The 23,561-nt window shown below is 42.8% G+C and overlaps 1 protein-coding gene across 3 annotated transcripts in view; it reads left to right on the top strand.

The window, feature by feature from the left end:
• Window positions 1–22,260, top strand: part of LRP11 (LDL receptor related protein 11) — a 31,106-nt gene extending 8,846 nt beyond the window's left edge. Inside the window, exons 3-9 of one of the 3 annotated variants that reach the window (XM_006115025.5) lie at window positions 2,914–3,055; window positions 6,429–6,554; window positions 8,211–8,417; window positions 9,732–9,902; window positions 12,117–12,173; window positions 20,206–20,301; window positions 20,638–22,260. In XM_006115025.5, coding sequence (XP_006115087.3) covers window positions 2,914–3,055; window positions 6,429–6,554; window positions 8,211–8,417; window positions 9,732–9,902; window positions 12,117–12,173; window positions 20,206–20,301; window positions 20,638–20,792 — 954 coding nt within the window. In that variant the 3' untranslated portion in view covers window positions 20,793–22,260. The other 2 variants (XM_075924421.2, XM_075924422.2) reach the window with 2 other exon arrangements.
• Window positions 22,261–23,561: the final 1,301 nt, after the last annotated feature.

Here is a 23,561-nt window from a genome sequence, read left to right as displayed (position 1 = left end):
GTTGTGTTTATGGCTTTACCCAGGACCAGTGTTCCCTAGTCTGTGAAGCTGTGCTGCCCCACAGGTGATTAATCAGCCCCACCCAGTCAGAGTCAGTTCCCTGCAGGGAGCCCTGAGCCTCTGACTGGGCTGGGCTGATTAGTCACCGGGGAAGCTTAGAGGGAACACTGCCCAGGACTCTTCACTAGTATGAACATTGAGGGGGTGCCTGTGACACCACGAGACATAATGCTTCTGAGATTCTGTATAGTGCTCCTGCCAAGTTGTTCTAGGAGAATCAGGAGGTCCTGAATGCCATTTAAAGCTCTCTTAGCCAACCCTTCCTCTAGGATGCACCTGTGTATGCTGTGCCTCCGAGAGATGCCTCACACTATTCACTCCATGTCAAATTCTTCTTATTTACACTGGAGCAAATCAGAACTAACTCTGACTTCAGTGAAGTCACTCTGTATTTGTAATAGTGTAATGGAAAGCACTATTTGGCCCAACAGTTGTCAGGCAATCAGACTTTTAGTCTTAGGGTACGTCTAGACTACAGGGTTTTGTCGACAGATGTTTTGTCGACAAATACTGTCGATAAAGCTTCTGTCGACAAAGAGCATCTAGACGACATTCAGTTCTGTCGACAAAGCAAGCTGCTTTGACAGAACTCTGTCGACAGAAGGCGTTATGCCTCGTAAAATGAGGTTTACTAGCATCGACAAAACTGCTGAGTTTTCTGGAAGCATAGTTCTGTCGACAAAAGTATAGTTTTGTCGACAAAAGTCCACTTTTGTCGACAAAACTCTGTAGTCTAGACACACCCTTAGTTGATTATTTACGGTTTACTCTATCTGCATATGGATTCTTGCTAAAGGTCCCTGTATCAAAAGCCAAAAAAGAGCTTCTTTATAAACTGATAAGAAAGCATGTAGACTTCTCCGATAGCTAGTCATTGAATTTATGCACAGAAATTAATTTATTGCCACACTACTTGCAAAACACTCAGAATGGGATTTTTAAAAACTCTCAGCATTAGTTAACCAATGAAGAGCAGTCCTGAAAGTTTCACCTGCTATCTGGACCCACATCACAGAAACTACAAACACAATCAAGTCAATTGCCAATCATCCCAATACTAAATGACTAGAGGGGATTTCAAAAGTCTGGTGTGTCACATGTCAATGCATCGTAAACAATCTGGTTTATCTTAATTTACTATTGTGTTGATACAGAATTTAGGAAGTCTGCAAGGCATTTATTAGGTATACACTTTCCAAGTACTTTAACACAGGGAAATTAAATGCATTCAAGAAAGATGTGGAGAAATTGGAAAGGGTACAGAGAAGAGCGACAAGAATGATTAAAGGTTTAGAGAACATGACCTATGAAGCCAGGCTTCATGAACTGGGCTTGTTTAGTTTGGAAAAAAGAAGATTAAGGGGGGACATGATAGTGGTTTTCAAATATCTAAAAGGGTGTCACAAGGAGGAAGGAGAAAATTTGTTCCTCTTGGTTTCTGAGGACAGGACAAGGAGTAATGGGCTTAAAGTGCAGCAGGGGAGGTTTAGATTGGACATTAGGAAAAAATTCCTAACTGTCAGGGTGGTCAAATATTGGAATAAATTGCCAAGGGAGGTGGTGGAATCTCCCTCTCTGGAGATATTTAAGAACAGGTTAGATAGACATCTGTCAGGGATGGTGTAGACGGAGCTTGGTCTATAACACACCTGTTGCTATAACACACCTGTTGATACAACCTAGAATCATATTTGCTTTTTTTGCAACAGCATCACACTGTTGACTCATATTCAACTTAGGTAATTTTAAATATGTTCTCCCAATACAGCACAAATTTATGAATCAAATGGTATATCATTCTAACATCATTGAATGTTATTAGAAAAGTTGTTTCACAGTGTGAGGAGAAAAACTATTTGAATATTTTGTCTTTTTACCATCAAAATTATTGGGCTTGTAGAAATATATATATTATAATATGCAGAGGTTCTTGTAATGTTTAATATATTGTCTCACAACAGATGGGATAGATAGTACTTCCTACTGTTCAAGTTTCCCTATACTTTCCATTATTTAATATAGTTTTCAGTTGCTCATCCCTTCGGCAAACTTTAACAGTTTGGTCTCACAGTTTTCATATTAGCTGCCTGCTTCAGACTGAATCTTTCTGGAATAAAGATATAAAGAATACAGCAATTTTTTATAATAAAAATCAGTCTTCGGGTTTACCAGGTGTTTACTTGCCAGCATCTAGCAATTGATAGATAGATAGATATACATTCAGATATGAGCTTACTTCTCTTGGAAGTTTAGATAGACTCTTTACACTCAGAAAAGCTTTCTTTTAGGTGTAGTGATTCTGATGTGACTGCATATTGTGAGACAAACCTAGGCTACAGATGAAATTTGGGAAACCACTTTCTAAAGCACTCGTTAGTTGCATATGCAGTATCTCCAAGCCCTTTAAATACTTTGGCCTAGTTTTCTAGCCAAATTGGAGCTACATATTTTTTACAATAAAAAATAAGATAAAATAAGCTTCCAAATTGGATTTTACCTATAATTCCAGTAGATACTTTAAATGTTCACATATCCTGTTTGTGTACTTGATAGCCACAGCTTCAACACCTGGTAATTGAATACAAAGAATTATTACTAAGACCATGTATGCTAAACATGTGGTATTTTCAAGAAGGCATCAAGAGATCTAAATGTTATGAATTAACTATGTCTGACTGATCTGGCCTGACTTAAAAGAGAAATATTTAATCTTCTTGAGAAGCATCATACAGAAATGTTTCAGTTATTGGTAGAAATTTATGATTGGTCAGATTTTGTTATGTTTCTATGTCAGTAAATGATACAGGACTAGAATTTTAAAAATGAACTTTCTGGCCCCTCTCTTTTGCTCAGGTACCACAGCCGGGAACATTGAAGCTTTCTCACTTGCAAGAAGGTGTTTACATTTTTCAGTTGACTGTGACGGACACTGCTGGTCAAAAGAGCTCAGACAATATCTCTGTGACTATTCTTCCAATGGTTCACACTGCCTTAGGTGAGAAAATAGTTGCAATAACAACAGCTTGTGTGACTGCTGCTGGGAGACATCTCTGAAAAGTCTCCTGGGCTAGTTGGGAATGCAGATACGTATCATAATGTTATTTTGTATTTAATAACTGCTTCCTTTCTTTTGTATTCCTATTTCCAATGGGGAAGGGGTTATAAAAAGCTTTTGAAACAGAAAAGGAAAACCATCCTTTTATGTGTTTGATTAATCTGTTCATTGCAGATGAATATGCAGGGCAGACCACACAAAACATAGCTTCAGTATTACCGTCTGTATCAGGCATTTTATGATGTCTATTGTACATTCAATGCAAGATCAATAGAACATGGCAGGGCATATGCAGTTGTGAAAGACCCCTAAAGAAACAATTAGTAAGTGTAAGATCCATAGATTGTTGATAAAAAATTCTTTGTGAATTTTTATTCAAACTAAAGCAGATTTGGATTGTTTCTTTTTCTTTAAAACTTCCCTCAGAAGGACTTTTCAAATCTTGCACATGAGATTGGGATGTGGGGAGAGGGGTAACAAACTGCATGAACACTGATAGAAACATCCATTCTGGAAGTTCCAGTTTTAGTACACAATGGACCTCCCTGGTCCCAGACAAGGGAGTTTTCCAGGCGAGGGAAGGTGGAAGGGGAAATCCCTAGCCTCTCCAGTGGGCTTCTCTCCACAGCCACCTGGCCCTGCCACCCTACAGGCTCTGCAGCCATAACTGCTCCTGCAAGCTCCGGCAGCCCTACCGGTCCTGTGAGCACTGCCAGCCCTGCTGGTGCTTGCAGCCCAGCAGCTGTGGACTCTGTGCCCTCCCCCTTTCCCAGCTATGGGCTCTACCCCCCTCCCTGTCCCATGGGCTCCAGCGGTCCCACCGGCTTCCTGGTGCAGTTGGCTGTGGGCTCTGTGCCCTGCGGGCTCTGCAGCTCCGCTGGCTTCACCAGCTGGCTCTTTTCCCAGCTGCCCACAACCTCTGCACTGGGGCTCTCTAGTCCAGCAACATCCACGGTCCTAATGGACCATGGATGTTGCTAGACCAAAGTCCCGGGCCACAGAGGTATGAGTCTTTCTACATTCGCATTTGTATAACGCTGATTCGTGTGCAAAGCAGGACTTACACTGTTAGAGCATATTTTGGAATGCTACCAGATTAAGCTGCACCAGCACAGTACTCCTCCTTTAGGTGTTTGCACTAGTGAAACTAGTTAGATGAGTGGAAAAAAAACAATTAATAGCTTGTGCTTTCTACTAATTAGTAATATAAATGTGTTCAGGATTTTTCACTGAAAAGGGCTACATCTATATGGCACCTCTCTTGTGCAAAAGCCTATGCAAATGAAGCATGGATTAACATATTGCCACACTTCATTTGCATAATTAATTAGGGGCTGACTGCTCCTTTTTGCATAAGGAAGAACAGCTCTTGCACAAGAGGGGTTTTTTGCGCAAAAAGGAGCCATCTTCACAGCTCCTTTTTGTGCAAAAATGGCCTAATTAATTATGCAAATGAAGTGTGGCAATATGCTAATCCACACTTCATTTGCATAGGCTTTGCTTAAGAGAGGTGCAGTATAGACATAGCCAGGCTGTTTTTTCAAAGAAGATGAGGTTTCCTTTTAATGTTTCCCACAAATTATTGCAATCCAAATGATAATGATGTAATTATACTAGTAGATTTCCTTAATGCAGACAGCACCTATGGGCTAGTCTACATTGGCAAGATTTTGCGCAAATACTTTTAACGCAAGAGTTTTTGCGTTAAAGTATTTGCGCAAGAGAGCGTCTACACTGGCATGTGCTTTTGCGCAAAAGCATCCGTGCCAGTGTAAATGCTCTCTTGCGCAAGAAAGCTCCGATGGCCATTTTAGCCATCGGGCTTTCTTGCGCAAGAAATTCATGTTGCCTGTCTACACTGGCCTCTTGCGCAAGAAGCACTGATTTCACACATTAGAATGTCAGTGTTCTGCGCAAGAACTCCCCGCCACTGTAGACAGGCAGCATGTTTTTGTGCAAAATCAGGCGCTTTTGCGCAAAATCATGCCAATGTAGACACAGCCATGGTGTTTTTAGCACTAAATGTTATAAAGTGTGAGTTTCCAAGTATAGTTTTTAGCTGAGTGTACATTCATGCTGAATTTTCACTGTAGTTGCTGTTATGGAAGACATCAGTGTGTAGTAACTGCTCATTTGAGTTACTCCTGCAGATTAATCTTCTATTCCAATCTTAACGAAACACCGGAGTTGAGAGCATTTTACAAATCAAAGAAACATGCTGCCATTGGGAGAACTGCTGCAAAAGTGATTTGAAAACACTTGATAATTACAAGGTCAAAATGTGCTGCACGAAAGCCTTTACTATTTAACAGCAGTGCTGAAATGTCCAAGACAGACATTCTCATTATCAGAGAAATTTAAACATTAAGGAAGGCAGCAATCTAGTTCTTTCCAGTTAAGATAATTTGCAAGAACATTGGCTCAATGCTACTCATGTACATGCTACATTTGAAATTACTGGAGCTACTAATATGAATAAAGGATGCAAGATCATGTCCTTCATAAGTCCTAAGATCAGTTTTGACAAAATGCAATAGGAAGACACACAGCTTAGAAAACAATTGAGTATGTCTGTGCACATACAAATTCATGTCCATTCATAGATAGGAAATAAATATTCAGCTATGAAATGGTGTGTGCAGCAAGTGGAATTAAATCCACATCATTCAAAATGTTCCTATTTATTTGACTTGGGACCTGTCCAGGGTTTTTCAACTGATAGTCTAGGTCAGTGCTGTAGAAAGTGTGGTATTTGCTGCTCTGGATTTGTGTAGAAACAAAACTACTTCCACCATTAAGAGTTGTTGAGCAGAGCCCACAGGAAGGAAGCCAACTGCTGACTGTTGTAGCCAATTCTGTGCTCCCTCTGCTATTTGAGAACAGTTCTGAAGCAGGTTAAAACATCCTTCCCTTTATAGCAGCAGCGTAGCTAAGCCCCAAGGCTGGCTCTGGTTTTTTTTTTTTTTTTAAAAGAGCGCGCTTATCAAACTCACTCACTGAAGGAGCAGAAGCTCAGAGCTAGCTAATGAAAGTCAGGGACGCTGTTTTGATATCTCCCAGTACAGAGTTTGAGGTGTTGCAGATCTCAGCTCACAGTCTCGCTGTAGAAGGGCTACCAAAATAATGAAGTGGGTGCGGGAACACATACATAGTGTGAAATAGCAGCTTCATTCTAGTCTTTCTGCAGCATTTTATTTTACATTGTCTTTCCTGTGTTTTGCTATAACATTAAAATACAAATATCTCATTAGACTTAGTATCCTGTCTTTGGGCTTCCTTTCCTTCTTTTAATTTGGGAATTGTTCTAACACAGGCTGTGCTGGAGTTTGTTCTCGCTACCAATTTATCTGTGATGATGGCTGCTGCATTGACATCACATTTGCATGCGATGGAGTGGAGCAATGCCCTGATGGATCTGATGAAGCTTTCTGTCACAACTGTGAGCAAATAGCATGCTGGTTTCAATCTGGGAAGCAATGGCTGGGGGTTCTAACAAGAAATGCAATAAAGTGAATATTGAGTGCACCATTTGCTCTTTCTTTCAGTGGAACAAGTGGAATCCATTTCTTACACTGTGGAGGGGGAGGGGACACTAACAGGGAATACATGATGACCCTCCATGTGACTGTTGCCCACCCAGCCTGGGGACCCACATTCTCTCCAACCCCTCCCCAGGATCCACCATCCTTGCCTGGGAAAAGGTGGAGCTCCATCCTCCTGCTGTGTTTTGGCACTGCAGCAGGGAAATAGCACAACCCCTCAGCCTCACACCCTGCCCTTCTCTGGAGCTGCATCTTTGTACAGCAGTCCCACTGGAGGACAGGGTTGGGAAAGGAGCAGAACAGCAACAGCTCTTCTGGCACAGCTCTATTGCCCCCGCCCCTTCCAGCAGGGCTACTGTACAGACAGCAGAGGACTGTATTTGCATAGACAGCTGGGGCTGTAGAACTGTGCCAGAGAGATGCCAGCATTCTCCTTTCCCTACTGTGGTTCCCAGGAGAGCCCTGAACTAGGGTGCTCTCCTAGGAACTGCAGCAGGGAAAGAAGCTGATGTGGGGCCACCAGGAAGCCCCATGTCAACAACTCTTCCAGTGCAACAGTGCTGCTGTATAGACAGAGAAGGTCTTGTGTGGAAAGACTGAGGGCAGTACTGCTGTGCCAGAGTTCCTGCTGATGTGATGCTATCCGGCAGCCCTGTTCTGCTCCTCCTGTGTTTTTCTGGTAGGCATATCAGCTATAAATATCTTGCTGGTACAGTGTACCGGACCAGACCATCCTGCTTGGACTGCTGTTAATCAGAATTGCTATTCAGAACCTTCCAAGGAAAACTAAAGCTGTACTGGGTAGCTGTTGTCTTATTAGGTGTTCAAAAATTAACTGAAGTTTAAATAACTTTAGAACTGTTAAAGATTCCAGAGTTAACATAGTTCTCAACACAACATTTGAAAAATAGTTCTTTCTTCACTTTCATCCCGATGCCATGGTTCTTATTTTCCTCTGAAGGAATAGCTAGTCTTTCTGCAGCATTTTATTTTACCTTGTCTTTCTTGTGTTTGGCTATAACATTAAAATACAAATACCTTGTTAGCCTTAGCATCTTGTCTTTGGGCTTCCTTCCTACCGGCGTTCTGGAGGTGGGAGTGTTGCTGCTTCCAGTGCCCGCCCTCCCTGTGCTCCAGAGTTGGGGAGGCTGGAGCCACGCACCCTCCTCCTTTCCCATGCTCCAGGGATACTGGGGATGTGCACTTTCCTCCTGCCCGCTCTGTGCTCTGGGTTGGGGGAGGCTGGAGCCATGTGCACTCACCTCTCCTTCTCCTCTTCCAATGGTGGGGGCGGTGCGGGAAGGCAGCTTGGCTCCTGTGGGGGGACGGGGCCTCAGTGGAAGAGGCAGGAGTGGGGGTAAGGGCTTGCCTTCCTCAGCCCTACCTTCACTGACTGCCCATGCTGCCATATAATAGGGGGTCTAAATGCTAAGTGGTATCAAAATCTGATAAACGTATTAAAACTTTATGCCCAATTCTACCGACTTGATCACAACATTCTCATGCACTTTAATTCTACATATCAATAATTATTTTTATTTGCATTAATTTAGTCAGCCTGGGCCGAAAGACAGTAACTCATGCAGCAATCAGCACTGACCAGCAAAGGACCATAGGATTGACTAAAGATGCAGACAATTCTGTGGAAAACACCCAGAAAAACACTATACGAAATCAACCACTACTTGCGCTTGATGCAGACAAGTCTAACCAATCTCTTTCTCAGGGACCAAAGAAACAAGTCAATGGATTTATTCCAGGTAAGAATAATTTTTAAAAAAGTTTTAAAGTTTACCAGGAATCATTTACAGCAATTAGTAAAAAGAAAAATTCCAAAATGCTAGAAATGCAGTCTAAACTGGTTTAGAGGCAAACAATTCAAAACACTCAAAGAGAATAAATTTGGAAAACTTCTGCTATTGTTAATGATTTATATTGAGCAACATCAGCATGGTAGGCAGTTTAGATGTGTAGGAAAATCGTTTCAATGGAACTCTATAGGTAGGATCCTGTGCTTCCCAGGAGAATGCCTTATTCCCTAGTCCACTCCAGAACCCACCCCACCTCCCTATCTTCAGAGGGTCACTTATCCTTCCTTATGCAGGAGGTTGCTCCATCCCTGGGGGAGCCCGTATTGGCTGTCTGACCCCTCCCAGGGGCCCCAACCCTGCGCTCCTCAGGCGAATACCCTATCCCCTAGACCACTCCAGAACCCACCCATCAGCCCTATCTTCAGCAGGTCCCCTTAGCCTGCTTTCATAACTGAACTGATCCAGAAAATTCCTTATGGTATGGTCACTTCCCTTTATAGAACTGCACTTTTAAGACTATGTCTGGCTGATGTCAATGTAGAGAAAATTCAGTATCTGATATAGCAGTCTTTTGACACACCTTTGTATTTTTACCAGTAGAGACCAACCCCATTCTCCAAAACTCTACATCCTGCTGCCTTTCTAAAGAAAGAAGCCTTTGTGAAGTAGAAGAAAAAAAAAGATCATCTCTGTTGGAAGTTACAGAACACTATGGATGTGTCTACACCATAACTCGAAATAAGCTACGCCGATTGCGTAGTTTTTTTCAAAATAGCTTATTTCAAATGTTGGTGCGGTCTACACAGCACTTATTTTGAAATAGAGCACTCTTTCTCAGACTTCCCTTACTCATAAAATAAGAGTTACAGGAGTTGGAGTAAGAAGTACTCAGCTTGACAGTATTTCAACAGTGTGTCAAAATAACTGCCGGCTGTGTAGACGCAGCCTATGTTATTTAGAAATAAAGCTAGTTATGTCGAAATAATGTTGCAGTGTAGACATAGCCTAACTTAACAAAAGCTTCAGCCAAACTGGACCTTTCAATGCAGTCAAAGGATAGGCAGTTCCTTTGCCAGAAAGCGGAAACAATCCAATATGGTTAACAAATGAAATTAACTAGAGCCTTTTATTAAAGAGTAAGTTATAAGTACACACAGAGTACCAGACCCTCACACTTAAATGAGTTTTTAAAGTTTAGATGTGTGTTTAGCTTCCAGAGATACAGCTGATTAGATATATGGTATTGTTTTCTTGTTGCAACAGAGCAGTGCTTAGTGCCCCCTGCTGTCGGCCCTTGTAAAGGGCACTTCCCTCGCTGGCACTTTGATGTTTCTTCAGGCACTTGCCTACATTTCATCTATGGTGGCTGCAAAGGGAATGAAAACAACTTCCTTCAAGAATCTGACTGCCTCAGTGAATGTGTAGGAATTCATGGTAAAAATTACCTCCATTGGGAAGAAGGGAATATATCTTTATAAAAGGTTTTATTTATTCATATTTGCTCCAGCAATGTAAAATGAACTCCCCAACAAAGGCTCTTCAGAGGAATACATTGAAATTTGCTATTCTGCCAGACATCCTTTTACCTCTTACATTTATTACTAACACCTAACATTATAACTGAAAGATGGAGGAAAATGGAACGGTAGTTTTTATTGAGTTTGTTTCCTTTTGGCTGTTGTCCACACTTCTGTACTGACAGCATCAGTGTTTACCTCTATCCATTCAGTTTTGTGGTCAGCTTCCCCGGTTATGTTCCTTTTTGCACACAAAGAGAAGAAATGAAAAAACATGTCTAAAAATGGGAAACGGATTATAAAAATCACAGAAATTAGTATGAGGAAGCAGGAATAAGAATAGCACCTGAAATTACTTATGTTTTTTAAGTGAACAAGATTTCCACCTGACCATCATTCAATTCTTGTGCTTTTATCATTACTTTTTTACAAGTTTGTTACAATTTAAACTTATTTCAGTGAACGTTAAGAATTTCCTTGTAGATTAGAATCTCGATGATCCTCTAACCCAGTACTTTTAACCAAAACAATGGTAATCTCTGCCCATATGTCAGCAATGTTATAATAGCTTAAATTTCTTAAGACTTCATCACCCTCACAATATATGCTTCAGTACTTTTACATAAGAGTAAAATTAACTAATACTTATAAAAATAATTGAAACAAATGTATTTTGTGACAAAGTACTCTTGAATTATCAGGGATTAAGTAAATAAAAGTATTATACAAGTGTTAGGAGTAACAGTGGGTTTGTTGGGCACTCATATAGTTAGCAAGTGCATTATTGCTTCATAGTCCCATGTTGGGATGTCTGCATTGATGAAGTACTAATACAAATCTAAATCTCGGCACATTGGGTGCTTGGGGTTTAAAAACTTAAGATATAAAAATTATCAGTTATTGCACCTGTAGGAAATACAGACTTGGCAGAAAGGTAAACATTTTGGGAATGTGATGTTTCTGTAAGACACGGTCAGGTTGAACCTCCCTGGTCCAGTGCCCTTGGAACCTGACTGAGCTTGGATGAGGGATTTTGCCAGACCAGGAGAGGTCATTTCTCCCTCACCCCATGGGCTTTCTGGCTCCCCCCACAGCCTGGCTGAGGCCACCCTCCCATAGTCCAGCTGAACCACATGCCAGCTTGTACTCCTACTCCTCCCCCACCACACAGCTGAGTCTCATGCCACACCCCCCATCACATCGGGCTCCTGGCTCCCAACCCCAGCAGTGCACTCTGATCCTAAAACATTGATGGTCCTTCTGGACCACAGATGCTGCCAGCCCAGAAAATTCCAGTTCTAGTTTATAGAGGTGCAACCTGTATTTCTTTTCTCCTGAAGAACTCTGAAGAAATCCACTAATACTTTGACACAAAATAATTACATGAAGCTGTGTGGTATGAGCATCTCAGCCTCAAATGATTTGACTCTTAAGACCTGTGTAGCACGCTCAGAGCACTGAAGCTTATACTTTAGTCTACCTTGTGTTTGATATGTTTCTGTTGGTTTAGTGATAATCCCTTATTACAAAAAAAATCCCAATAGTGACTAGTCTGGTGGTGATTTCATATAGAGGAATAATGGTAAATTTTGTTTCTAGCCCTGCTGCCTTCCTGGCTGAAAAGAGCCAGCTGATGAACAGCATTGTTAAGCTTTCAAAGACACTTCTTTAGTCCCCTGATTGAAAAGTTGTGGCTTCACTATGCCACAATTAGGGTTAAAAGCAATAAAGCCCATGAAGGAAAGAAGGAGCCAATCTTCAGTGAAGAGAACACTGAGAAGAGCTAAGGATAATGCAAGTAGAAGCCATTCAGGTTTTTCACTCAATTCTACAAATGTGCTTATGTGTAGTTAACACTTCCATGTTAGTATTGGTCCCCTCTTAAGTTGGTATATCAAATTTTCTAGTGGCTCTCCAAGCAGGACCACATATATATCATGTTTATATCTGTGAATAACTAGATGAAGCCCCCCAAGCTAATTTTACCTGTAAGCTCAATTAAATTTTACTGTCTGTTGTGGCAAAGGTAATGTTATAAACCTCTGTGCCTCAAATATATTAAAATGAAGTTTTAATCTCAACCAACGAGACTTTCTTTGCAACATATGATTTTTTAAAAATGTATTAACAGGTGCAATTTCACAACAGACTGCAACGGATCCATCATCTCAGTCCAATTCAGATCCAGGTTTGACTTGTTTTTAAATAATTATTTTGTATATTGTCACAAAATCATAGGATAGGAAAGGTAAATGAAGTAGTTTAATAGATGCAATGACTGGAAATAGACACTAGGCAAAAATCAAACAAGTGCAAATTTTAATAGCAAGGGTAGTTAACTATTGGAACATCTTACATAGGGATGTGGTAGATTCTTCATCAATTTGAATATTTTGAATCAAAACTAGCTGTCCTTTTGTGCTGTGTTCTAATTCAACTGTAAGTGATGGATTTGTTGCAGAAATTATTGGGGTAAATTTTGTGGACTGTGTTATGCAGAAGATCAGCCCTAGAAAGGGCCCCTTCTGATCTTAATCTAGAAAGATTTTCTTTGAGAGATTGCAGGAAGCAACCTTACTCTTCACTTTAAATTACAATGATTGTTAACAATGCTTGCAGGGACATGTTACACTTCCCTTCTCCCCACTACTAGGTACTAAGACATTGCTAAATAAACCTCCTTACTACAGGTGCTCAGAGAAGATAGTGTGGGCAGCAGTATAAAACTCTAATTAAATCAATCATTAATGTGTCTGTCTGGATTAACTGTGGACCCCCTGGCTACATTAGAAGAATTGACTAACTCATTGTCCCCTGGCATCCTCCCCAATTGGTGTTGGAAACAGTTTGACCACAAAATAGACAAAGCTTGTGATAGAAAAGGTAATGGACCAACTTGTGCAGAAAGTGCGCTTTCTGTACTAGGACCATGGCTTGGCTCTGTCTACACTAGTACCAAAAATATTTTCATCTGTCACTGATATCAGATCCTGGGGGACTGGCTGGGAATAGTGGGCTAAGGGAAATTAACACCCTCTGAGTTGCGTAACTGTAATTTCCCGAGACCAAACTCATGTCTGCATTGCAGCTACTAAGTTGCTATCCTGAAGTTGCTCTCCAGCGTGGTGCTTACAATTGACAACATAGTGTGGTGCTATTATATTGATGAGATAGTGTCATAAAAGTTTGCTTGCAGTTAAGTAAACTGGAGTGACAAGCTGGCTGTGAGTAGCAAAGGCAGCTTTAGTCCTAGAGTGAGAGTTTAGGACTGCCCCATAGACTTTCAAATCCTAGGATTCAGGATGCATAAGTCACTATAGCAACTTTGCATTCCTCAGATTTCATGTGTCTCACTGTATCTAAACTGGCCTATGCCAACTGCCTTGCTGCCATTTGTTGAGGAAATTACAATCCTTGATTGACTCCCCCAAGCCATCACTTTACTCATGCTTTGGAGGCAGTGCCATCCTTACCCATACAGAGCTGTCTAGGTCACCTGAAAATTTGAGGTGCTGCTGGATCTTAATTGTCCATCCACCCACCCATCTTTTCCTATCCCCATTCTGTGGCTCTGCTTCGTGCACAGAGTATCTAGTTAACTTAAAGGTGAAAAAACCTGTCAGACCTATTCGCAGAACATCAAACCTATGAAAGAGTCATTCAAGTGGTGATGAAGCCAGTGGGTCAGTTTCTGAATTTACTGTGTTAGTCTACAAGACTTTAGTTCAAAATTTGTTTTTAAAGTATGTCATTAGTGTGCTGAAGATTATACAATCACATCTTTTAAAAAAACCCTGTTTGGAGGCATATAACGGCATGAGTAAAAGCCTTCGCCCCTGTGATCCTGAGGAACCTCTTCCTACTGCTCCAAGAGATATGAGCAGCTTCTTATACAGGAAATGTGGTCACTCTTGAAAAAGCGACAAGGAGTCCTGTGGCACTTTATAGACTAACAGATGTATTGTTAGTCTATAGCCACAGGACTCCTTGTCGCTTTTGCAGATCCAGACTAACATGGCTACCCTTCTGATACTTGACTCTTGAAAAAGGTTTCTGAGTGGGGAAGGGCAGAAGGGAACAGAATTGGATAGAATATCCCCTCTCTACCATTCAGAGCATCAAGCAGATGAAGGTGATGCACAAGTAAGGCAGGATGGATCCAGTACTTTCAAAAACAAAAAAACAGTTACTCACATTTGTAACTGTTGTTCTTCGAGATGTGTTGCTCATATCTATTCCAACTAGATGTTCGCACACCACATGCACAACTGTCCAAAAGCTTTGCCTAGCTGCTACCTGCCAGGTCAGCTATAGAGCCCCCAGGAATGGTGCAGATGCAATGCCCTGTATAGGACCCTGCCGTCAGACCGTCCCATAGCACCTTCTTGCTGGCTACTCTGGCAGTGGGGAAGGAAGAGTGGATATGGTATAGATATGAGCAACACATCTCAAAGAGCAACAGTTACAAAGGTGAGTAACTGGGTTTTTTTTTCTTCAAGTGCTTGCTCATATGTATTCCAATTATGTGATTCACAAGCCTTTATCCTGGAGAAGGGGTCAGAGTCACAGTCTAGCTGATTTGAGAACTGCGGTACCAAGAGCCGCACCCAGATATGATTGTTGCATGATGACATAGTGTGACATGAATGTATGCCCTGAAGACCAAGTTGTGGCTTTACAGATTTCCTAGAGGGGTACATGAGCTAAGAACACCACCGAAAATGCTTGTGCTCAGGTGGAGTGTGCAGTTAAGTGGTGGTGGAAGGACCTTGGCCAAGTCATAAGAAGTGCAGATGCATGCAGTGGTCAAAGAGGAGATACACTGCAATGAGATTGGCTGTCCCTTCACCTAATATGCCGCTGGTACAAACAATTGCTGTGTCTTATGAAAGGGCATTCTGATGAGGCTTAGGGTAAAACATGGGAAGAAAGATATCATGCCCCCTATGAAAGCTGGAAACCATTATAGGGAGAAAAGCTGGGTGAGGGCGAAGCTGAATCTTGTGAAAACTCTGTACGGCGGCTCCAAGACCAGGGCACGAAGTTCAGAGACCTTGCGAGCAGAGGTGATGGCAACCAGGAAAACCACCTTAGAAAACAAGTAAAGTAAAGGGCAAGTTAATGAGGGCAGAGAGGATGAGGCTGAAGTCCCAAATGGGGACAGAGCAACAAGCTGGAGGGTGGAGCCTGTCCATCCCCTTGAAGAAGTGCTCTATTAGGGGGCTTGAGAAAACCACGAGGCCTGCTTTTGAGTGAAAAGCAGAGATGGCTGCCAGATGCACACAGAATGAAAAGGTCACCAGATCTTGTTGCTCCAGTGATACCAGATAGGCAAGCAACTGTGACTAGTTGTGACCAAAGAACTGCCAAGATGATTCAATTTGGCTCTCCGCCTGATGACAAGTGGCCTCACAGAAGAAACCAATCTTGAGGTAGAGGAAGACTTGGATTCTCTACCATTGCCACGCACTTGGTCAAGACCCTCTATGCTGTCAAGGGCCCAAAGGGGAGGGCAGTAAACTGGAAATGTTGGTTGCCCACCAGGAAACAGAGGTAGCATCTATGCGAAGACGTAATGGTGATTTGTATATAGGTGACCTGCAAATTTTAGGCGGCGTACCACTCTCCTAGATTCAGGGAGGGGATGATGGAACTCGGGGGCACTATCTGGAATTTGAGGTTGGCCACAAATTTGTTGAGTTCGCTTAGATCCAGGATAGGCCGAAGGGCCCCCCCCCATTTTGCCTTGGGGACAAGGAAATAACAGGAATAAAACCCCCTATCTCTGAATTCCTGTGGAACCTCCTCCACTGCCCCTAGGCTGAGGAGTGTCTATACTTCCTGCATCAGGAGTTGCTCACGAGAGTGGGCCCTGAAGAGGGCCAGGAGGGAGAGGAAGGGAATAGGGTAGCCCTTTCCACTATCCAGAGGACCCAGTGGTCCAAGGTGATTCCAGACAGTGGAAATGGGATAGTCTATCTCAGAAGGGAAAGGATCCAGCTGCACTGATACTCTCTTTTGGCACACTTTCAGAAGGCTTGCTTGGACCCCAAGGAAGGCTTGGACGGATCCTGGTTGTTACCCAACTGAGGCGCAGATAGCTTGCAACAAGACTAATGAGGGTGCCAATGTGAAGAGTCAGCCCTGGGCTGGGATGAGAAGGGCCTTTGCTGAGGCTGGGGCTTGAAAACCTCTCTCTGAGTGGCTGAAGTATGCATGCCCAAAGACTCCATCATTTTGTGGGAGCTGGTCTGATCCACAATAAGGCAAACCATAGCAGAGATGGTCTTGAATTGTTTTTTGTGCCTCTGGGGAAAGGCCCAAAGTTCGGAGCAACAGCACACACCATGTGGCAATATCAAAGGCTAGGACCCGTGCCGCCATGTCCCCAGCATCCAAGAAAACTTGGATACAAGTCTGGCGATTCTACGTTGCCATCCTGAACAATAGCCACAAACTCACTGCAGGAGTCTTGGGGTAGCTAGTCCTGGAATTTCAGGAGGGAGAACCAGGCCTTAAAGTTACAGCAGCTCAGGATAGCCTCCTTGGTTGCCATAGGAAGCAACGGGCCCTCTGTGGAGTAGACCTTCTGGACAAAGAAGTAGAGGAGCTTAGCGTCCTTAGTCTTAGGAGCTGGGGCCTGGTAGCCTTCATGCTCCTTCTCATTCATTGCCTCCATGACCAGGGAACGAGAGTGGGTGACTGAAAAGATATTCAAAGCCTTTAACCAGCACAAAATATTTCCTTTCTACATCCTTAGCCTGCAGGGGGAGGAGAGGTGCAGTGGTGGAAACGAAGTGGGTGTTTGCTATATGGTCTTACCAGATGCCATCATGATCTTAATGACTGTAAGGGCCATTCTGAAGGGGCCTTCCATAATCAGGACGTCTATGATGGGGTCATCCTGCTTGACCACTTCTTTCACCGGGAGGGTCAGGCTAATGGCAACCTTTGGGAGCAGATCCTGAAGGGTTGCGTGGTCCATGGGAGGAGGGCTCAAGACTGAAAAGCCTGCCACTGCCTCATCCAGTGAAGAGGATGAGGAGGCCCCTAGGAGCCATTCATCCTGTCCCCCCTCAAGTTGGTCCTGCACTTGGCCTGAGGGTCTAAGAGAAGCATTAGGGGTGATGGGGGGGGGGGAAGACAGGGTCTGGCGCCAAAGAGTGGATACTTGTTGCCTCTGAGACTCTGGGTTTTGAAGGGACTGATGGAGGCCCCACAGGGAATGAACCCTCGGCTTAATGGTATGTCCATAGAGTCCAAAACTGCCACTGTGGAACAGGTTATTCCCTCAGAGGAGAACCAGCAGGTGTGGACCAGTCCAATGTCATCAAGACTTTTCTCTGAAAAGACACTAGTGAGTCCAATCATGAAGGCCATGATGGCACCAATTCAGTAGCTGATGAGGAAACACACTGCTGTGTCCCAAGGAGTGCTTGGTGACATGCACTGGGATGAAGACCTCCCATGAGATCATGTTGGAACCTGGGAGGAAAGGCATTGAAACAGGGATCGGTGCCAAGACAGGATCACCAACTACAGTGGGATTAATGGCGAGAGTGAGATCAAGACTGGTGCTGAAAACAGTACGTTGACAATGGGTGCGTTGATGAGTCAATGTTCCAAAGAAAGGTGCCAGAATGCTGAAGTGTAGTGCTGCTCCAAAGAGCAGCGTTGAGCGAAGTACAATGCGGTGACAAACTCAGAGAGAGATGGCAGCTCTGGGAGAGGTCACTGAGGGCACTGTCCCAGTGCCTCTGGTGGCATGGGGTCCTATGGAACGGTCAGAGCATTAAGACCGCACCAAACCAGACCAGCTCACCATGGGAGCTCTTGAATGGGAATGGCTCAGAGATCCAGCTGTAAATATGATGCCACAAGTCAGACCTATGGCACCAGAACTCTGGGAAAGGAGCAAGGGGCCCCCAATATGATAGGCTTTTCCTGTGAAGTCTGGTGGGGAGCAGGAGGTTTGTCTCGAGGAGACTGGGTCATCTCAATGAGGCCCCGAACATCCTCAAAAGGTGTCCGGCATGGAGGATGGTCCTACAGGCACTTCCTCTGCCCTGGAAGAGTCCAGGACAATTGGGCTTGCTGTATGGGCAGAACCCAATGCTTCTATGCCGCAGGGCCGAGAGTCCTATTTGCCTGTTGACATCGATGTTGCCAGGCCAAGAGTCATCAATGGTGCCACCAGCGTAGACTCAGCCACCTTGGACAGTTGTGCCAGAGTATGAAAGGTGCAACTCTGGAGTCTTCGGGGACTTCCTGCACTGGGAGCCCTTTGGTGCCAATCCTGGAACCGAAGATTGCATGCTGTGGATTGAGGCGCTTGGTGCTGGGTCTGTGCAATGTGGATCCAGAGCAGATTCCACAAGGAGTTACTATAAATGATAGTCCTACGCCTTTCTAGTAGGAGGCTTAAAGGCCTCGCAGATCTTGCACTTACCTGTTTGATGAGATTCCCCCAGGCAGGAGTTGTAAATTTGTAAATTTAATTGTAAATTAATTTAGTTGTAAATTTTAGTAAAACTCCTTACATATAGGTTGACCTTCTTAATTTTAACTGTTCCTTAACCAATATAAAATGCCTTCTTATCCCTCTAGAAAAAAGACTTTTATAACAACTCTTCTACATTAAGTTGAAGAGCCCAAATCAACACATCCACTCTCCTTAGAGTATTTTTCCCACAAACTGCCAGAAAATGTTTAGTTGCAGTATTATAAGATTTGCTGGATAGGGAGATAGGGCAGAGATAAAGGGCATTTATGGGACCTAACTGAATTTCCTGACTTAAAAAGATTAATTTTTTTCCAAAATTTTAACCATAATTAGAAATGTCCTGGTTTTCAAGTATTGTAGCTATGCTCTAGTGGTGTTTTAACTGATATTTGGTTATATCCCTACCCACATCTTAGGCCTTGTCTACAGTGGCACGTTTTGTGACCAAAAACTGCTTTTTGACAACAAAATGGTGAGAGCATTTATACTACAATGCAATTTTTATCGGGAAAAAACAGCCAAATTTGGCAGCAAAAAAATTCCAGCCCTGCAAGAGACTTCTTTTCCCCTCCCTTTATTGTCACCAAAGCGCTAGTGTAATTCTGATGTTTGTTTTGTCCCGAGAATTGGCTTGCGCCATTATCCCACAGTGCCTGCCGCTGATGGCTGTGCTCAGTGTTTGTGGTCTCTGCTGTCCTGCAGGCATGTGCCCCTCCTCTTTCAAAGCTCCAGGAAGTATCTGATAGCTGCATGCTGCTCCCTTTGGGGAACAAAGAACACATCATTGGAATGCTCCTGTTCTGCCCTGCTAGGAATGTAGCAGCAGGCAGAGATCCAGCTGTAGGATAATGCTGCAGGAGGAGGGCTGGAGAAACTGTTATGCTACTTCATTCTTTAACATGAAGAGCTCACAGACCTATGAGGGAACCCCAAGAAGGGCAGTTATCAGCTCTGCCTTCCCACAAAACTGCACTGTGGAATGCTTACTCACATTGCTTTGCTGTGTCAACAGCATGCTAGCAACGTGGCCATGAAATGTTGACAATGGGAGGCAGGAAAACTGATTTGAACAGTTTTCCCTTTTGGCAATGTTGACAGTTTTCGTCACCAAGTCTTCCTGATGTAGACATAGCCATAGTGAAGATTTTTGCTTGGAATTTATATCTTTTGCCTAGCTAGTACACAGTTACATTAGGGATGTAACATGTAGTCAACTACACAATTAACTGATAAGCCTGGGGTTTATCAGTTAATACTGTTGACTATATGCACTCCCCCACTTGCTGTCTCCAACAGATGCAGGGGCAGGCAGGCACCAGCTGCCTGCCCCTCCCTTCCATTGTCTCTATCAGAGGCAGCAGCCCAGAGATAGGGACAGGGGAGGCCACTGGGAAATAGCCTCTGTCCACACTGGGCCCAGCTCCCCAGAGACTGAATTGGCATCCCACAGAGCAGCCTCTGCTACCCTCCCAATTGTACTGCAGCTTCTGGAGGTAGCTCCAAGCCGGTACTCAGGGGGAGCCAACTTTTAAACCAGCTCCCCCTGTGGCCTTAATCAGCGCATAATTTCAAAATGTATTAATATCAGCAGTTCTTTAACTTGAGCATGGTAAATTTATCCACTTGTACCTTGAGTACATTTTCACTGACTCAGAAGCAAATCCGTTTTCTCAATCACTGAATTGTAATATTAATCTTTGTATCGGTTTTTATGCAGGTAATATTTCCTCAGGGAAAAAGACTAAGAACGAAAATGGCATAGCTGTGTCAAAAAGTGATCAGGCTGCAGCGGGTCATCCAGTCCCAGAAACAGGTAAGACATTTTTTACCTACAGATTTTCTCTTATTACCTTTATGATATATAAAATCAGATCATTATCAGTTCAGCTAGTATTTTTCAGGTAGCTGTGACAGACCCAGATAAAAATAAGAAAAGGAGTAGAGTAGTACGCTACCCCAGCAGCATTTCTGCTGATATGTGACATGTGTATGCCAGTTTTCCAATGTAAGGTACACAAGATAGTTTTGCTGGTAGATACTTCTGCCAGGCAGCTGTGCCGATTACTTAAAAAATGCAAGAGAACTGTTGTTTTTTCCTCCACCCCATTTTTAGTATGTTAAAGTTTAAACTTTTTTAACTTCTCTTTAGGTGCTGTGCTACCCCTGGCTTTAGGGTTGGCCATCACTGCTTTGCTCCTGCTTATGGTTGCCTGTCGCCTGCGTTTGGTGAGACAAAAACTTAAAAAAGCTCGCCCCATTACATCTGAGGAGTCTGATTACCTCATAAATGGGATGTATCTATGAAGATGTAATCTTGGTTGCTTGTTTTCTCTACTTTGCAGTTTTCCATAAGCCTCTGCCTGCAGCAAATGACCATCTCTTTAGCTTAAAAGAAAACCCTTAGAGAAATCTTTTTAAAGTCTACAAGATGAGAACCTGTTCATCCCCTTTGGTTACATAGAAAAATCCTACTATCAGTTGGATAGACCCTGATGTGGCAAAAAGCCAATGCAGATTATGCCTGAAAAATTACCTTATTTTAATCATATACAATAATGCTGTAGGCTGGAAAGCTAACCACTGGATGGCAGACTCTCTTAGTCTTTCACCTATTTACTCCCATCCAGGAACACAACTGAACAATTACATATTTCATGTGTGACAGTAAGCCAGGATTAATCAATCAGTATGGAGACACTGACAGACCTGTGAAAGAAAGCAGGTACAGTGCCAACCAATACTTTGCCTTGCTCCTCCTCAGTGCTGTCAGAAGAGCTGCCCTCTAAAATACACTTTCAACATGTTAATATACTGTCTGGGAAGGATTTGTGCATCTGTTTAAAATGCAGTTTATGCACTGGAAATACTCTTATCAGAGATTTTTGTCCTTGTTAATTAATAGCAATCTGTATCTAAGCAAAGAGCCACCTTTTGAATTGCAATTCTGATTTTGTAAAAAGTATTTCCCTAGCCTCCATAACTTAAATCCCTTTACAGTGCAAACAAGTTTCACTCCAATGAAAATCAACAGCATATTTGGACCTATCCAGTGCCAACAGCACATGTGTGAGAGATCATGAGACTGTCTCCTCTCAAAGTTCATAACTTGTTCAGTCTTTTCTATCCCTAACCCAACACAGAATTTTTAAAGAATTAAATGAAATGACTTCCGTTTGTTCTTGAGCCTGGCCCTTTTGTTAGAAAAGGCCGGATTTGTTCTATTCAGTTTTGTCAGTTATAAGTAAAGTTAGTTCCAGCCAGACTTACACTATCAATGTTATTGCTGCTTCTACTACAGTATGCTTGATTCTCAGGACTACACTTTCCATATAAATACAAATGAGACATTGTTCCTACTTCTGGAGAAGTTTCCAAATTTTATCAATTGAACCTTTTAGCTCCCAGCAAAGCTTCAAAGCTTCAGTAACGATCCCAATAAAAATCTAGAATTAGAGCAAGTAATTGATGTGTGAATTAATTTAAAATGTGCTAACAGTAAAATGTGTTTAATACCTGTTAAATATATGCTGTGCTGCTTATCCTGTTTGTCTGAATATGCAAGGGTGTCATATCCACCAACAGTCACAGTTAAAAAAAAAATAAAGGCAAATGAGGCATGCATCTTTTTGTATGTCATCCTTCGTACTTCAAGGAATTCAAGTCAATTTGAATGTTGCTGTGGGATAAGAATCACTAATCAAGAGGCCCATGATGTTCAAGTCTTGATTACCTTTATGTAAAATAATGATAATAAACCTATTTTATTCTTAAATTTTGTACTGTGTTCATTTGCAGCTAGTTTAAATTCTCATGGTAACACTGTCCTCAACACACAGTTTGTATTTTCCTGGAGGAAAGGAGAGATCAAAGCATCATGTCAATAGTGTATTCACCCCTTCCCAAACACCATTAAAAGAGGCTCAAGTTTTTATTTCCCAGAGTGGACTGATTTTAATCTTTTGCATTTATACTTATTTTCCTGAAAAAAAGGTTGATTTTTATCAGTAAGCAAGCATTAAACCATGTTGATTTGCAACTAAATATATAATATTTGGTGCTTTTTTCTTAACTAAGAGGATGTACTAACTATACCAATATGAGGGATGTGAAAGTGTAACTGTGTACACTGTTAACAGATGACTCTGTATCAGTGGCAGCAGTACAGGGACAGGGGGAGGCAGGGAGAAACCGCCTCCATCCCTTCCCACCCCCCCAGCATGTAACCATATAACAACTGAAATTTCCATCAGTTACACATTTACTTACATACATTTCAACATCCCTACTCAATACCCATTTAAACAATTAAATAGTGCGACTTATTTAGCAAATTATTTTTACATTTTATTATGTTAGGAATGGGTGAATCATACATTTCTTATATACTACACTGATTTTTTACATATGATTTGCATCAAACCCTATCTGAATGGAACAGAGACCCTTTGAAGTTTTTCAACACACATGCACACACCAAAAAAGGAAAATACAAATCATTAGCCACCACAGACCAGCAAATGATTAGAGTACTCATGTAGAAAGACCCAACCTCCAGTCACTACTCTGAATTAGGTAGGTTAAGGACTAGTCAACTATCCAATAAGCAAATGCTGCCTTTATCAGATAGAGGCAGCATGGGGTGGAGAAATGGGGGGGGGGGTACTTCAAAACAGCAGCGCCACACAGAGCCCGGGATCAGCTGGGGAGTTCCCAGCTGACCCCAGGCTCCATGTGGTGCTGCCCCATTAAAATGCCACCACAGCATTTCAAAGGGGCAGTGCCGCCCTATTGAATAGTCGATGCAAAAATGCATCGACTATTCAATTAGTCAATTACATGCTACAGGCAACCCCTGACATGCGACCACCCCACATTTGTGGTCGCCCTGCTCCAGGAGCCGCAGTGCCACCTACCACCTGGCCCAGCCCCCAGCCGGCTCAGGGCTCCATTTGCACTGTGGGGCTGCCTACTGTCCAGCCCAGCCCCCGGCTAGCTCATTGTGCTGTTCATGCCCCAGGGCCACCTACTGCCCAGCGCAGCCCCCAGCCGGCTCAGGCGCCATTTGCACTGCGG

Source organism: Pelodiscus sinensis, chromosome 3, assembly GCF_052426305.1.
Source record: "Pelodiscus sinensis isolate ZL-2025 chromosome 3, ASM5242630v1, whole genome shotgun sequence".
Lineage (NCBI taxonomy): Eukaryota > Metazoa > Chordata > Testudines > Trionychidae > Pelodiscus > Pelodiscus sinensis.
Note: the sequence above shows the minus strand (reverse complement) of the source record. Positions and strands in the feature narration are given on the sequence as shown.